Below are 16,669 nucleotides of genomic sequence, written 5' to 3' on the forward strand. Positions count from 1 at the left end.
ATTTGTTAATGTTAACGAGAAATGTGTGGGTTAATCTGGTATTGATACAATGTGGCATATATTCGATTTTTTTTTTTTTTTATTAATTTTTTAGAAAAATTTTCTTTTACAGAATTAAATAACACATTCACATCAACCATAATGCCAAATTCTTTTGGACTTCCCCCCGCTTCCTCCACAATCCTCATAGTTTTATATTTATTTCACATTTCCTTTATAGTTGTATTGCCAGTTAATTAAATCTTTATAACTCTTATCCCTCCCACAATACCCTTTCTCATCACAAAGCCTCTTTAAATCCAACTAGCGTTGTCTGTTCATCACAAATATTTTCCAGATAAATCGTAAACTTTCTCCAGTCCTGTGTGAACTTGTGATCTTTCTGATATCTAATTTTTCCTGTCAGTTTGTCTAGTTCAGCAAAGTCCATATATTCGATTTTTAAAATTGAAAACTAATAGAAATTATTTTGATAATAACAATAATAAAAAGTAGTAGGCAGAGAGAGAAGGGGTTAAGGGGACTGACAGCGAGATGGGGAGTGGGAAAGAGGGGGCGACGAGAGAGGGAGGGGGTCCAAGGGCGAATGAGTGGTACCCAAGCCCTGTAATACTACTACTAATAAATTTTTATTTATATCCCGCCCTCCCCAGCCGAAGCCGGGCTCAGGGCGGCTAACAACAATAAAATAATACAACATTCTAAAATCATTTCATGATAAAATTAATTCAAATCAAATTGATGGCAGCCATTGGGCTGGAGTTCTGTGAAGATTGCCAAAGGAGGGGGTCAGGCTGTGCCCTGGCCAAAGGCCTGGTGGAACAGCTCCGTCTTGCAGGCCCTGCGGAAAGATATCAAGTCCCGCAGGGCCCTAGTCTCTTGTGACAGAGTGTTCCACCAAATTGGGGCCACAGCCGAAAAAGCCCTGGCTCTAGTTGAGGCCAGCCTAACCTCCCTGTGGCCTGGGACCTTCAGGATGTTTTTGTTTGAAGATCGTAAGTTCCTCTGTGGGACATACCAGGAGAGGCGGTCCCGTAGGTATGAGGGTCCTAGGTCGCAATGCAGCCACCTACCCACAATCCACCTCCGTGGCCCCGCCCACTTTGGTCCCTGGCTCCGCCCACCACGACCACGGGGGCCCCAGGAGGCCCCACACCCCACCCCAGTTTCCAGTCCATTGGAAGCAAAGCTTTCCTCCTAGCCCCTGCTAATTTGCAACCGGCGGGTCCTTGCCCCGTCCCCCTACCTGGCGACCGCTGCGGAAGGAGTAGACGTGGTAGAGGACGGGGATGAGCTTCTGCTCCAGTCCTGGGTTCAAGAGGTTGCTCTCCATCTTGAGCACCTGCACCAGCAGCTCCACCAGGTGCAAGCCCAGCTGCACCAGAAGGGCATGGGGCCAGGGGTGCTCCTTGCAGACAAGCGAGGGGCTGCAGCCGTCCTCGGCCGCCAGCTTCTCCCAGTACTCGCGAGGAAGGTAGCCGTCCGGCTGCGGGAAAGGAAGGGTTCAAAGTTAGAGGCGACTGCTGTCCCCGGTTCTTGTGGGGTGCCTCAGGGTTCTGTCCTCTCCCCCATGCTTGTCAACATCTATATGCAGCCGCTGGGAGAGATCATCAGGGGGTTTGGGCTGGGTGTTCATCAGTATGCAGTTGATACCCAGCTCTACCTCTCTTTCAAATCAGAACCAGTGAAGGCAGTGAAGGTCCTGTGTGAGTGTCTGGAGGCGGTTGGAGGAGGGATGGCGGCTAACGGTTTGAGGTTGAATCCTGACAAGACAGAAGCACTGTTTTTGGGGGACAGGGGGCGGGTGGGTGTGGAGGATTCCCTGGTCCTGAATGTGGTCACTGTGCCCCCGAAGGGCTAGGTGAGCAGCCTGGGGGTCATTTTGGACTCACAGCTGTCTATGGAGGCACAGGTCAAATCTGTGTCCAGGGCAGCTGTCTACCAGCTCCATCTGGTACGTAGGATGAGACCCTCCCTGCCCGCAGACTGTATGGCCAGAGTGCTGCATGCTCTGGTTATCTCCCGCTTGGACTACTGCCATGCGCTCTACGTGGGACTGCCTTTGAAGGTGACCCGGAAACCACAACTAATCCAGAATGCAGCAGTTACACTGGTGACTGGGAGCAGACTCCGAGACCACATAACACCGGTGCTGAAAGACCTACATTGGCTCCCAGTACGTTTCCAAGCACAATTCAAAGTGTTGGTGCTGACCTTGAAAGCCCTAAACAGCCTCGGCCCAGTATCCCTGAAGGATCATCTCCACCCCCATCGTCCAGCCCGGACACTGGGGTCCAGCTCCGAGGGCCTTCTGGCAGTTCCCACACTGTGAGAAGTGAGGTTACAGGGAACCAGGCAGAGGGCCTTCTCGGTGGTGGCACCTGCCCTGTTGAATGCCCTCCCATCGGATGTCAAGGAAATAAAGAACTATCTGACTTTTAGAAGACATCTGAAGGCAGCCCTGTTTAGGGAAGTTTTTTAATGTTTGATGTTTTATTGTGATTTTTATTTTCTGTTGGGAGCCACCCAGAGTGGTTGGGGAGGCCTGGCCAAATGGGCGGGGTATAAATAATAAATTATTATTATTATTATTATTATTATTATTATTATTATTATTATTATTACAGTGGTACCTCGGGTTAAGTACTTAATTCGTTCCGGAGGTCCGTTCTTAACCTGAAATTGTTCTTAACCTGAAGCACCACTTTAGCTAATGGGGCCTCCTGCTGCCGCCGGAGCACGATTTCTGTTCTCATCCTGAAGCAAAGTTCTTAACCCGAGGTACTATTTCTGGGTTAGTGGAGTCTGTAACCTGAAGCGTATGTAACCCAAGGTACCACTGTATTGGAAATTATTCCAGCAGTCGAAAACATTCCATTAAACGTAACCTGTAACACTACAAAACAAAACTGTAAGACGAACACTGAGGGCCAATGTTAGAGGGCTCCATTATGACTGGAGAGACTCGGGTTCGAATTCCCACTCAGCCATGAAGCTTTCGCCGGGTGACCTTTGGCCAGTCGCTCACTCTCAGCCGAACCTACCTTCCAGGGTTGTCGTGAGGGCAAAAAGGGGAAGGGGAGAACCATGTGTCTCGGGAGGGAAGGCAAGATAGAAATGTCATGGAAAGAAGGAAGAAATTCGGGGAGACTCGGTTGAGCAAGACCGGTGGCGTCAAGGCGACGGCGCTTACCTGAGTGTCCTTCGCAAGCAGCTGCACGTATTTGTCGTATAGCCTCTGGATCTTCTCCACCAAGCGACTCCTGGATTTCTTCTGCAGCATGAACTTGCTGTAGACTTTGGAGCCCAGCTCCCTCGCCAGGAGCAGGAGAGAGTCCCCTTGCGGCGACAGGCTGTTGAGGCTCTGGGGGAGAAAGGAGCTTATTACTTTATTTATTGAACTTACATACCGCCCTATACCCGGGGGGTCTCAGGGCGGTTCACAGAATAAAGTCCAAGACATAAAACCACAAAATGCATAATAAAAATAAAAATGACAATCCAAAAATACATTTATTTACCGTATTTTTCGCTACATAGGGCGCACCAGACCATAGGGCGCACCTAGTTTTTAGGGGGGGAAATAAAAAAAAAATAATTTCCGCTGTCTTGGCTTCCTCTTTAGCTACGCGCAACCTCTCCAGCCGGGAGAAGCTGCGCGCGGCTTTATTTTTAGTCGCGGGGCTGGGACGGGGGAAGCACTAGCTTCCCCCGACCCCAGCCCCCACAACAGGCTGCTATCCGCAAGCCTTCTGAGCCCGGCGGGATCTCCCACCGGGCTAAGGCGGCTTGTGGATAGCTTCCTGAAGCCTGGAGAGTGAGAGGGGTCGGTGCGCACTGACCCCTCTTGCTCTACAGGCTTCAGCGAAAGCCTGCATTCGCTCCATAGGCGCGTCCTATAGAGTGAAAAAGACAGTGTTTTTTCCAAAAAAGAATACAGTGGTGCCCCCCAAGACGAATGCCTCGCGAGACGGAAAACTCGCTAGACGAAAGAGTTTTCCGTTTTGGAGGTACTTCGCAAAACGAATTTCCTATGGGCTTGCTTCGCAAGACGAAAATGTCTTGCGAGTTCCTGCGGGTTTTTTTCCCTTCCCCCCCCCCCTTTTTCTAAGCCGCTAAGCCGCTTATCCGCTAATCCGATAAGCCACTAAGCGCCGCTAAGCGCCGCTAATAGCGCTAATCCGCTAATCTGTCAATGGGCTTGCTTCGCAAGACGAAGAAACCGCTAGACGAAGAGACTCGCGGAACAGATTCTTTTCGTCTTGCGAGACACCACTTTATTGTTTTTAACAGATAAAACATAAAACATACAAAAGAAAACACACTGCAATACTACAAGAAAAAAGAAAGAAAGAACAAAACTAAAAACACATATTCTTTCTAAGGTTCATTTTAAATTTCATTGTTAACTGAATCCCCTCTAACTGAATTTCATTCTATCACCTTATAACATTTCTCCAAGATCATCTTTCTACTACATTAACTCCTTCAATCTACCATCTTCGTCTCTTTTCTTATTGACTTAGATCCATATTAATAAAACAACATACTTATTCTAAACCTAGGCCTTTGGTACTTTCAAGTATTTTCTAATTATCTTATATTACAATATTTAGCTAAATAATCTTGAAATTTCTTCCAACAAAAACACATTTTAAAAGGGCATAGGATGTAAATCAGATCAGCCAAAGGCCTGGTTAAAAAGGCCCTAAAGGTGTATAGTGAAGGCACCAGGCAAACTTCCCTGGGCAGAGCATTCCACAGACGGGGAGCCACCACAGAGAAGGCCCCGCTCTCGTGTTGCCACCCTCTGGATCTCTCGAGGAGGAGGCACACGAAGAAGGGCCTCAAAGGATGATCTCAGGGTCCGGGTGGGTTCATACGGAAAGAGGCTGTCCTTGAGGTATTGCGGTCCTGAGCTGTTTAAGGCTTTATAGGTCAAAACCAGCACTTTGAATTGGGACCGGAAACTAATCAAAAGCCAGTGCAGTTGGACCAAGATCGGTGTAATATGCTCAGACCGTCTTGCTCCGGTGAGTGACCCGGCCGCTGAATTCTGCACCAGCTGAGGTTTCTGAACAGTCTTCAGAGGCAGCCCAACGTATAACGCATTGCAGTAATCTAAGCTTGAGGTTACCAGAGCACAGACAACAGTAGTTAGGCTATCCCTGTCCAGATAGGGGCGTAGCTGGGCCACCAGCCGAAGATGATGGAAGGCACTCCGGGCCACTGAGGCCACCTGAGCCTCGAGTGACGGCAAAGGATGCAAGAGTAAATTAAGTGTAAATTAAGTTTTGATGGACGAAACAACGGAATACCGAATGGCTGAGTAGTTTATGGAAAATATGCAGGGATTTCTGTTGTGCAAAATGAACCGTGGAAAGAGAAGAAGGGAAGTCGTTGATATTTTGTTGTTGTTGTTTAGTTGTGTCCGACTCTTCGTGACCCCCTGGACCAGAGCACGCCAGGCACTCCTGTCTTCTACTGCCTCCCCCAGTTTGGTCAAACTCATGTTGGTAGCTTCGAGAACACTGTCCCACCATCTCGTCCTCTGTCATCCCCTTCTCCTTGTGCCCTCCATCTTTCCCAACATCAGGGTCTTTTCCAAGGAGTCTTCTCTTCTCCTGAGGTGATCTGTCCTTCTCGCTTCAGGATCTGTCCTTCCAGCGAGCACTCAGGGCTGATTTCCTTCAGAATGGTTTGATCTTCTTGCAGTCCATGGGACTCTCAAGAGTCTCCTCCAGCACCAGAATTCAAAAGCATCAATTCTTCAGCGATCAGCCTTCTTTATGGTGCAGCTCTCACGTCCATACATCACTACTGGGGAAACCATAGCTTTGACTATACGGACCTTTGTTGGCAAGGTGATGTCTCTACTTATTAAGATACTGTCTAGGTTTGTCATTGCTTTTCTCCCAAGAAGCAGGCGTCTTTTAATTTCGTGCCTGCTGTCACCATCTGCAGTGATCATGGAGCCCAAGAAAGTGAAATCTCTCACTGCCTCCATTTCTTCCCCTTCTATTTGCCAGGAGGTGATGGGACCAGTGGCCATGATCTTCGTTTTTTTGATGCTGAGCTTCAGACCATATTTTGCGCTCTCCTCTTTCACCCTCATCAAAAGGTTCTTTAATTCCTCCTCACTTTCTGCCATCAAGGTTGTGTCATCTGCAGATCTGAGGTTGTTGATATTTCTTCCGGCAATCTTAATTCCAGCTAGGGATTCATCCAGCATAGCCTTTCGCATGATGAATTGATATTTTAAGGTTGTTTAAATGAATATTCTAACACGCAAGGCAGAAATTTTAAAAAAAATTATGGGGGGGGGGAACCCTCTTACCCGCATGAGGACATCAACGTATTCTTCGTCTTTCAGAACGCAGAGGAAGGGGTACAGGTTTAGCTGACCCGAATTCCGTTGTGCCATGTGAAGCTTTGATTCTTGCAGGCTCTGCAAGAGAGATGTGCGCCAGCGGCTGCGGAGGACGGACAGGAGGCTCCGCTGTGCATGAGCAAAACCGTAAAGAAAATTACATCATCATCATCATCATCACAATGGGGCATTAAGCGGCCGCAGCGTATTCCCAGGGCTGCAGAGAGAGGAGGATAGGCGGACCGCCGCTTTGGGGCACCGTAGCAATGAGCCAGCCGCAAACTCATGTCAACCATCCCTTATTTGGTGGGAAAGTCCCTTATCGCAGCGCCGTGTCCCACTGCTGTCCCTTATTGATGATGTCCCTTAAATTTACCGGGTTTCAAAGGAAGCAGCTCCTCTCCCTCCCTCCCTACCGGCCAGGGAGGAGGGAGGCTCCAACTGGGTTGCTTGGCTGTCCGGCCTGCCCCCCTCCGGCCTCCTCTCACCAGCCTCGGCCCCCGGGAGCCCCTCCCCGCCGGGACTGAGGAGCCTTGAGTGGAGAGCGAGGGCAACCATAGAGAAAGCAGTTCAGAGAGAGGAGGAGGAGGAGGCGGAGGCGCGGGCAGCTGTTCCAAGGGCTACAAGGGAAGGACCCATAGATTTGTAGTGGTAGACTAGCATAGATGGTTTGATCTGCGGGTTTACTTCGGGCGCTATTCCCCCCCCCCCTTCCTCCCGCCCCGCCTGATAGAACTGAGAGCTGCAGATGGAGCACAAGAGAAAAGATACAGAACTGCAGCAGCATCTTCATAGCTTGGACTTCGTTTTGCACGAAAAGTGGTTGCTGCTTGTAGTTATTTAATTGCAGTGTTTCATCAGCTGGTGTCTTGAGCAGCAAACTCTGGAAACGAAGGGCTGAAAACCGGCGCTGTTCTCCCGAATTATCAGGTCCCTTTTAACCTCGTATTTCAGCTGGCTGACTAAAATCCCTGATTTTGGCTGCTGATCCCTTATTTTCGAGGTTGCTGGTCCCTTATTTTCAAATCTGTAAGTTGACAGCTATGCGCAATCTACAACTCACATCAGCCCCTGCCCGAGACAAATGTTTAAAGACAGAGAGCAGGAAGGAATGGGCCTTTGGCACAACAAGGTGCTAGATCTCATGGTTTTTCCCCTCCCGGCTAATCTCCGCCGGTAGCTGGCATCATGCCAGGGTGGATTTGATGTAAATCAAATCAATTTAAATACGATTTAAGTTTTTCATGTGTGCTAAAACTCACTCTAAGTTTTTCCTGGCAGAATCCGAGACCTGGGAGAAGAGGCAGTGGAAGAGGACTGGAAAAAATTTAAGACCTATCTGCAGAAATACTGCAAAGTTTATGAATGTTAAAATGATGCTGGATATAAAAATAATATGGCACAAGGGATATAGTGTTAAGAAGTATGCTAAAACGTAATAGAAAAAGGGTGAAAAATTAAAGTTATATTATGTCAAAGTAAATAATATGTTAAAGGTGTTTAAACATAAGGAGGAAAGATTGGAGACATAATAGAAGCGATTTTAATAATTGGAAACCAGTTTTGAAAAAGGGTAAGAATTTGCTGTATCTGATTGGACAAAGAGGAACACAAAAAAGGGAGGTGTGAGGAGGTCAAGAAAGTAAGTTATGTAAATACGAACCTAAAAATTGGAGTTTTTATGTTTAACTCTTTTTTTTTTATCTGATCCATGTTTGTGATTGTTTTTGCTGTTTTGTATTTTTCTGATGTTTTTTTTTCTTTTCTGTTAAAAAAATAAATAAATATCTTTTAAAAATGAAAAATAAAAAATAAAACTCACTCTAAGTTTTTGTTTAAAAAAAAAGTTTAACCACATCAGTTAACAAACATGGATGCATATGCTATAATGTCATTGTTTCAGTTAAATAAATTGTTTAAATGGTTATTAAGGAAATGATTTCTTTTCTCCTTCGAATAAAGGACAGCAGAAAAGTTGCCCAAATATAAAGAGTTAAATTATTAAACCTCGCAATAATTTTATAACTATCTGTCAATGTGTTTCTAATAGTATAACAAAGGTAATTTTTGATATAAACTGTAAAAACTACTCTGGAAAGTTATTATTCTAAAATTGAAACCTTCATATGGTTATAAGTATTAAGATTATACCAGCAAGAATGAGTTTTTCTGACTAGTGATCTAAATTGTGATTTAAATTGATTTGATTTAAATCAAATCCACCCGGATTCCATGGCAACTATCCAGCCTCCCAAAATTTCAACACTGTTTGACCCCTTTCCGTTTTAACGGTTCAAATTCTTTCCCCCTCTCTCATCCTTTTACCGCTCTGCTGGCTTCCTCCGTCAAGGGCTTGGCTGCCTCCACGGAGTCGATGGTGACCGTGTCGGACGCCTCCATCGCCAGCTGCTTCCGGAACTGGTCCCGCAGTTCTTGCACCGTGAAATCGAGCTTGGGATAGGAGATGGGCCTCCCCTGGGGCGAGAAAGAAAAGTGGGCGGGGGTGGGCAGGGCACCATGGGGTTAAACCACAGAGCCTAGGACTTGCCGATCAGAAGGTCGGCGGTTCAAATCCCCACAATGACGGGGTGAGCTCCCGTTGCTCGGGTCCCTGCTCCAGCCCACCTAGCAGTTCGAAAGCACGTCAAAGTGCAAGTAGATAAATAGGTACTGCTCCGGTGGGAAGGTAAAGGGCATTTCCGTGCGCTGCTCTGGTTTGCCAGAAGCGGCTTAGTCCTGCTGGCCACATGACCCGGAAGCTGTATGCCGGCTTCCTCGGCCAGTAAAGCGAGATGAGCGCCGCAACCCCAGAGTCGGCCACAACTGGACCTAATGGTCAGGGATCCCTTTACCGTTACCTAGAGACGCTCAGCAGGCAAAGGGCATTAAGGCAGCAGAGACCTCTCCTGTGTTCCTTATCCCCAGCGTTCACTAATCTCAGCTAGACTGCTCTTGGGACTGGAGGATCCACTGTTTTGGGTGGACAGGGGGAAGGCAGGTGTGGGGGACTCCCTGGTCCTGAATGGGGTGACTGTGCCCCTGAAGGACCAGGTGCACAGCCTGAGAGTTATTTTGGACTCACAGCTGTCCATGGAGGTACAGGTCAGTTCTGTGTCCAGGGCAGCTCCATCTGGTACGCAGGATGAGACCCTCCCTGTCCGCAGACTGCCTCGGCAGAGTAGTGCATGCTCTGGTTATCTCTTGCTTGGACTACTGTCATGCGCTCTCCATGGGGCTACCTTTGAAGGTGACCCGGAAACTGCAACTAATCCAGAATGTGGCAGCTAGACTGGGGACTGGGAGCAGCCACCGAGACCACATAACACCAGTCCTGAAAGACCTACATTGGCTCCCAGGACATTTCCGAGCACAATTCAAGGTGTTGGTGCTCACCTTGAAAATCCTAATCAGCCTCAGCCCAATATAACTGAAGGGGCGTCTCCACCCCCATCATTCAGCCCAGACACTGAGGTCCAAGGGCCTTCTGGCTCCCTCATTGCGAGCAGTGAAGATACAGTGAACCAGGCAGAGGGCCTTCTCGGTGGTGGCACCCGCCCTGTGGAACGCCCTCCCATCAGATGTCAAGGAAATAAACAACTATCTGACTTTTAGAAGACATCTGAAGGCAGCCCTGCTTAAGGAAGTTTTTAATGTTTTATCGTGTTTTTAATATCCTGTTGGAAGCCACCCTGAGTGTCTGGGGAAACCCAGCCAGATGGGCGGGGTATAAATGAATAATAATAATAATAACCTTTGCGTAGAAGTCCCGGAGTAGGGGAACCGTGCAGATTTCGGCAGGGCGAGGAGGTGGGGGCTGGAAGTCTTCCACAACCCTCCGGACGGCTTTCAGCACCATCTTCCTCCAGTCTTCCTCGAACCCAGAGTCCCGAAAGAGGTCCTTCACTTGAAAGCCATCTTCTTTGAGCTGCTGAAGGCATCTGTGGAGGGTGTTTGGGGGGGGTGTAGAAGGAACGGCAGAGAAAGAGGCTTGGGTCAGTAGTGTCCGTAGAAAGCAACCCCTCCCATTCCTCTCGCGGAGACTTGTCATTACCGCCTATCAAAAAACGGCTATCGAAATGAATGGCTTTGGCTGAGACGGCAAAGTCAACCTGCTTATACAGTGGTGCCCCGCAAGACGAATGCCTCGCAAGACGGAAAACCCGCTAGACGAAAGGGTTTTCCGTTTTTTGAGGTGCTTCGCAAGTCGAATTTCCCTATGGGCTTGCTTCGCAAGAGGAAAACGTCTTGCGAGTTTTTTCCCTTTCCCCCCCTTTTTCTAAGCCACTAAGCCGCTAATAACCGCTTAGCTGCTAAGCCGCTAATAGCGCTAATCCGCTAAGCCGCTAATAGGGATGCTTCGCAAGACGAAAAAACCGCTAGACGAAGAGACTCGCGGAACGGATTATTTTCGTCTTGCGAGGCACCACTGTAATCACCGCTGGCGATTTATGAATGATTGGAAAACCCTTCTGGACTTTATGCACAGTAAGGCAAATGAACTTGCGGTATCAGGATTTGAAGTTGGTTTATTGGAGTTGGTTTATTGGAAATGGAGAAGTGAATGTTATTATTCAAGTTCCCCACATATCTCCTGGCACAAGCACTAACCTCCCCCCGCCTTCTACAGGAGAAGGGAGGACAGAGAAGCTTGCTATTCCCATTGGAATGCACAGCGCGACGACACCCTTCATTTCTATTTATATAGAAAGATATCTGTAGATCACGCTTTCTCCCAAGGAGCTCAAGATGGTGTACATGGCCCTTCTCAGTCAACCACACACCTGTCAGGTAGGTTAGGTGGAGAGGCAGTGACTGGCCCCAATGCCCCCCATCCCTGAAAGCTTCATGGCCATAGTGGGGGAGTCAAACCCTGGTCTCCCGAGTCCTAGTCCTCATTTAATCCAGCAGGTAGGCTGAGAGTGTTGACTGGCCCAAGGTCACCCAGTGAGCTTCATGGCAGAGTGGGGATTTCAACCCAGGCCACAGCCCCAATGCTCTAACCACTGCACCACCGCTGTCGCTGAGGAAGAAGGGACCAATGTCAAGAGTAACACCTGAAGATGATGTTCCGAGACGCCCCACACTGCCCCATGCAAGCGAGTGCAGCGGCATAAGAGTCCGGGTTGGGCCTCAAGCCAGCTTCCTCGAGGAGGTGGAAGAGTCTGCCAACCTGTGTCAGGAGGCCCTGAGGGGAGAAAGAAAGGACAGGAGACTCAAACCAGGACCAGGACTTCTTGCTTATCTGCATTCGAGGCAGGTGCTTTGCCGCTGAGCTACAAAGCCCTTTGCATTGAAGTGAATTCTTCCAACCAACTCCTTGCGAGAGGAGTGTGAGCCTGGGACTCGTCTGAGGCCATTTGCATAGCGCTAAGCTATATGGTGGATTCGAACCGCCAACCTTCTGATCGGCAAGTCCTAGGCTCTGTGGTTTAACCCACAGCACCACCCGCGTCCCTTGGTGTCAGAAGTGGGATGGACTATAATGTAACTTAAATAGAAAATCTTTAGAAAGATTTTTCCTCCAAAAGCATTTTATTTTAAAAATCTGATTTCAATTTAAAAATCTGATTTCAATTTTTAAAAAATCCGATTTAAATCAAAAAGATCAGATTATTTTTTTTAATTGATTTTTATCCACCCTGGCTCTACCGCTGCAAGCAGGGATGCAAATCTCCTTACCTTCTTAGCATACCCTTGCATAACGAGATTGTACATTCGGACGTCAAGGCGTTTCCTGCGGGCGTGAGAGCGGTGATAAAACATCAAGCACTGCTGAGCCCTCTCGGGCTGACCGAGAAAAAGGCAGGCGTCCAGATAGGACAAAATGTTCAGCTTGACATTCATGTGGCGGTTCCCGTCTTCCTCGTCCAGGGGGAGCGCCCCCTCGGCAGCATCCCAGACCCGAAAAGGCTCCCCCGGTTCCTCGCAGCTCCCAGAAGGATCCCGAGACTGCGTCCCGATCGAGACTTTGGCCATCTTGTTTGCCTGGCCGTCGTCGGCTTTGCTGGACTTCTGTGACTTAGACGCTCGCCCCTTCAGCTTCGGCCGGATCTCTTTAGCGGGAGACCTCAGGGAGAAATCGTTGTCCTTCGCGCCGGGCCCGATCCACTCCAGGACGGGCTCGGCCGCGTCGCCCGGGACGGCGGCCGAGAGCTTGGCCTCCAATTTCAGAAGGCGTTTGTGCTTCATCGACTTCTCCTTCTTCAGCTTCTCGATCCAGCGGCTAGGCTGGGTCTTTTCCTCGCGTTTTGGGGCGCTCTCGTTCCGAGCCGGGCTGGCAGCGGCCGTTTTCCGCGGGGCGGGCGGGAGGGAGCTGAACTTGCGCAGGCGAGAGCGTTGGACCTCGCCGACGGCCACCTCCGATACATTTTCGGCCTTCAGCTGCTGCACTCTCGCCTCCAGCACTGCAGGGGAGGAAAAGAAAGGAAGAGTCGAATCACCGGGTAATGCGGCACATTGAATTAAAGAAGGCATCTGTAAATAAGATGCACCTAGTTTTTAGAGGGTTTTCCCAGTAGTGATGGCCCCTGAAACAGCGATGCTGTTAAATATTTTTTGATGAAGACAACGCCATTATAAAAGAATGCCAGCCCTTTTTCAAATAAGCAATTGGGATATTGCCGTTTCCAACGTTCCAGTTAGGATCGGGAAACTCTTGAGAGCCAGTTTTCGTTTTAGAGAATTCAGAACCCAATGCTTTCACCACACACACACACACACACACAGAGAGAGAGAGAGAGAGAGAGAGAGAGAGAGAGATCGATCAGAGGCGCATCTCCTAAGAGTGTTTGCTTAGTCACACAAACGCAAAGGGTTTTCTTTAGTTGTTCTCTGTAAGCTGCTTTAGACATTGTCTGGGGAAAAAGGTTGGGTATGAATAAATATATAATAATAATAGAATCATAGAATCATAGAGTTGGAAGAGACCACAAGGGCCATCGAGTCCAACCCCCTGCCAAGCAGGAAACACCATCAGAGCACTCCTGACATATGGTTGTCAAGCCTCTGCTTAAAGACCTCCAAAGAAGGAGACTCCACCACACTCCTTGGCAGCAAATTCCACTGTCAAACAGCTCTTACTGTCAGGAAGTTCTTCCTAATGTTTAGGTGGAATCTTCTTTCTAATTTAACTTTCCTTAATAAAAATGGTTAAATAAGGTAAAGGTAAAGGGACCCCTGACCATTAGGTCCAGTCGTGGCTGACTCTGGGGTTGCGGCGCTCATCTCGCCGACCTTCTGATTGGCAAGTCCTAGGCTCTGGTTTAACCCACAGCGCCACCCGCGTTACATTATGCTTACCTTCCAACAACTCTACTTGTTCACACACCCATCTTTTTCTGGCTTCTTCCTTTGCCCTGGCTGAGGAATAATTCCTCACTCTGATCCAAAGGCTCTCTGAAACACAACGGAAAGGGTGAGCATTTAACAGGGGAGAATGGGAAGGGGGTTTCATGCTTCTCTGCAAATTACATGACTGTGAAGGCTTCACACACACATATAGGGTTACCACCTGTCCGTTACAATACAGAAATGTCCTGTATTTCAATATAAAATGCAATGCGTCCTGTGTTGATACAGTCTTGTCCTGTATTATTATTATTAATTGAATTTAAAGGTAAAAGGTAAAGGGACCCCTGAACATTAGGTCCAGTTGTGGCCGACTCTGGGGTTGCGGCGCTCATCTTGCTTTACTGGCCGAGGGAGCCGGCGTACAGCTTCCGGGTCATGTGGCCAGCAGGACTAAGCCGCTTCTGGTGAACCAGAGCATCCGCACGGCAACGCCGTTTACCTTCCCGTCAGAGTGGTACCTATTTATCTACTTGCACTTTGACGTGCTTTCGAACTGCTAGGTTGGCAGGAGCAGGGATTTCTTTACTTTTAGGGCCCCAGCCCTCTCCCCAAATTTTTTTGGTGTGTGTGTGTGTGCATGTGTGTGTAGGGGAAGGTGGCTGCCAGATTGCTCCCAATTTGCAATTATGGGTAGGGGGGGCCTCTCTCTCCATTGGGGGGAGCCCCTGAAAGGAAGTGTCAGGGGTGAATTAGATGCAGCCCTCCCACTGAGGACCCCTCACCCCACTCCACCCCACACGCTCCCCAAATTATAGGAGGGGATAGGGCCCCAGCCCCCACCCCAATTTTTTAGGGTGTGTGTTTGTGTGTGTGTGTGTGTAGGGGGGTGGCTGGCTGGTTCCCCCCCATATGGGAAGAAGGGTCCAACTCACTCCCCACCAATTTGCAATTATGGGTAGTGGGGCTTTGCTCTCAACTGGGGGAGAATGGCGGGGGGGGGGTTGATCCAGCCCTCCCACTGAGGACCACCCACCCCACACTTTCCCCATATTATAGGATGGGGATGAGGCTCCAGCCCCCGTCCCCAATTTTTTGGGGGGGAGTTGTGGGGGGGGGAGGTGGCTGCCTGACTCCCCCCTCCCTTCCCCCTCCCCACCCCCCTCCACCCCACACTTTCCCCATATTATAGGATGGGGATGAGGCTCCAGCCCCCGTCCCCAATTTTTTGGGGGGGAGTTGTGGGGGGGGAGGTGGCTGCCTGACTCCCCCCTCCCTTCCCCCTCCCCACCCCCCTCCACCCCACACTTTCCCCATATTATAGGAAGGGATAGGACCCCAGCCCCCTCCCCAATTTGCAATTATGGGTAGGGGGGCTTCTCTCCCCATTGGGGGGAGCCCCTGAAAGGAAGAGTGTCAGGGGTGAATTAGATGCAGCCCTCCCACTGAGGACCCCTCACCCCACTCCACCCCACACGCTCCCCAAATTATAGGAGGGGATAGGGCCCCAGCCCCCTCCCCAATTTGCAATTATGGGTAGGGGGGCTTCTCTCCCCATTGCGGGGAGCCCCTGAAAGGAAGAGTGTCAGGGGTGAATTAGATGCAGCCCTCCCACTGAGGACCCCTCACCCCACTCCACCCCACACGCTCCCCAAATTATAGGAGGGGATAGGGCCCCAGCCCCCTCCCCAATTTGCAATTATGGGTAGGGGGGCTTCTCTCCCCATTGGGGGGAGCCCCTGAAATGAAGAGTGTCAGGGGTGAATAAGAGGCAGCCCTCCCCCTGAGGACCCCCCACTTCCCCCATATTAGAGGAGGGCATAGGGCTCCAGCCCCCTCCCCAATTTTTTGGGGGGGGGAGTTGTGGGGGGGGGAGGTGGCTGCCTGACCCCCTCCCCACCCCACCTGTTGCACTGCCTACCTGTGCCCCGCAGCAGCAGCAGCGCCCCCTGCAGCTTCAGCATGGACATGCCCCTCTCTCAAAACCCCCTCATCTCAGCTCCCACCCAGACCACATTGGCTGGTCCCAACTGCGCAGGCGCGGCGTTGCTCCGCCTCCTCCTCCTCCTCCACCACGCCAGCCAATAGGCATCCCGCTTCGCGCAGCCGGGTAAGCTGCAGCGCGTGTGGCGGAAACTACGACTCCCAGGAGGCATTGCGGGGGAGGCGCATGCGCAGGGAGGCGGTCGCAGAGAGCAGCGTGATCGCTAGAGCTAGACAAAAAAAGGAAGAGGGGTCTAGCGCTGTGCGTGTGTCGGTGATTTCCGGGATCGCGTTTTAGAACATGCGTAGAGATATTGAGAAATAGAGATGTATTTTGTTTTTTGGGCTCTCCTTTTCATGTCCTTTGGGTTATTATTATTTATTTCAGTACTATACCGTTTTATATTTTTTAAGAAAAACCTCAAAGCGGTTTAAATAATATTAAAGCATCAATAAAACGTTACAACATCAATAAAGAGAACCTCAGATCTGCAGATGACACAACGTTGGTGGCAGAAAGTGAGGAGGAATTGAAGAACTTTTTAATGAGGGTGAAAGAGGAGAGCGCAAAATATGGTCTGAAGCTCAACATCAAAAAAAAACGAAGATCATGGCCACTGGTCCCATTACCTCCTGGCAAATAGAAGGGGAAGAAATGGAGGCAGTGAGAGATTTTACTTTCTTGGGCTCCATGATCACTGCAGATGGTGACAGCAGCCATGAAATTAAAAGACGCCTGCTTCTTGGGAGAAAAGCAACCGGCGTCAACCATCACACATAATTAAAAAGTTTGTAAGCCCAGGGGAGTAGAAAGATTGTTTGCCTGGTGCTGGAAAAAAACAGGGCTGCAATTGAGAAAGCTGGCGACAATTTCTCTGGCTCTAATCAGAACACTTGGCTCCCTTGAGAGGTCCAAACAAATGAGACAAGCATAAAATCAATAACAGGCAGGAGAACTTTGCCTTATTGACTTTGACGCCAATTTAGCTGCAGCACTGGTGTATACTTGAATACATCTGTGGAATTATG

General features: G+C 49.4%; 1 protein-coding gene across 1 annotated transcript in view; it reads right to left on the minus strand.

The window, feature by feature from the left end:
• Positions 1 to 15,682, minus strand: part of POLRMT (RNA polymerase mitochondrial) — a 51,358-nt gene extending 35,676 nt beyond the window's left edge. The window contains exons 1-9 of the mRNA XM_079960451.1: positions 15,579 to 15,682; positions 13,670 to 13,765; positions 12,050 to 12,774; positions 11,425 to 11,555; positions 10,122 to 10,308; positions 8,696 to 8,845; positions 6,338 to 6,499; positions 3,194 to 3,364; positions 1,247 to 1,486 (exon numbers count right to left, since the gene is read on the minus strand). Coding sequence (XP_079816577.1) covers positions 1,247 to 1,486; positions 3,194 to 3,364; positions 6,338 to 6,499; positions 8,696 to 8,845; positions 10,122 to 10,308; positions 11,425 to 11,555; positions 12,050 to 12,774; positions 13,670 to 13,765; positions 15,579 to 15,627 — 1,911 coding nt within the window. The 5' untranslated portion in view covers positions 15,628 to 15,682. The remainder of the gene's footprint in view (positions 1 to 1,246; positions 1,487 to 3,193; positions 3,365 to 6,337; positions 6,500 to 8,695; positions 8,846 to 10,121; positions 10,309 to 11,424; positions 11,556 to 12,049; positions 12,775 to 13,669; positions 13,766 to 15,578) is intronic.
• Between the last annotated feature and the right edge of the window lie 987 nt (positions 15,683 to 16,669).

This window comes from Podarcis cretensis (assembly GCF_951804945.1).
Source record: "Podarcis cretensis genome assembly, chromosome: 18".
Taxonomy (NCBI): Eukaryota; Metazoa; Chordata; class Lepidosauria; order Squamata; family Lacertidae; genus Podarcis; species Podarcis cretensis.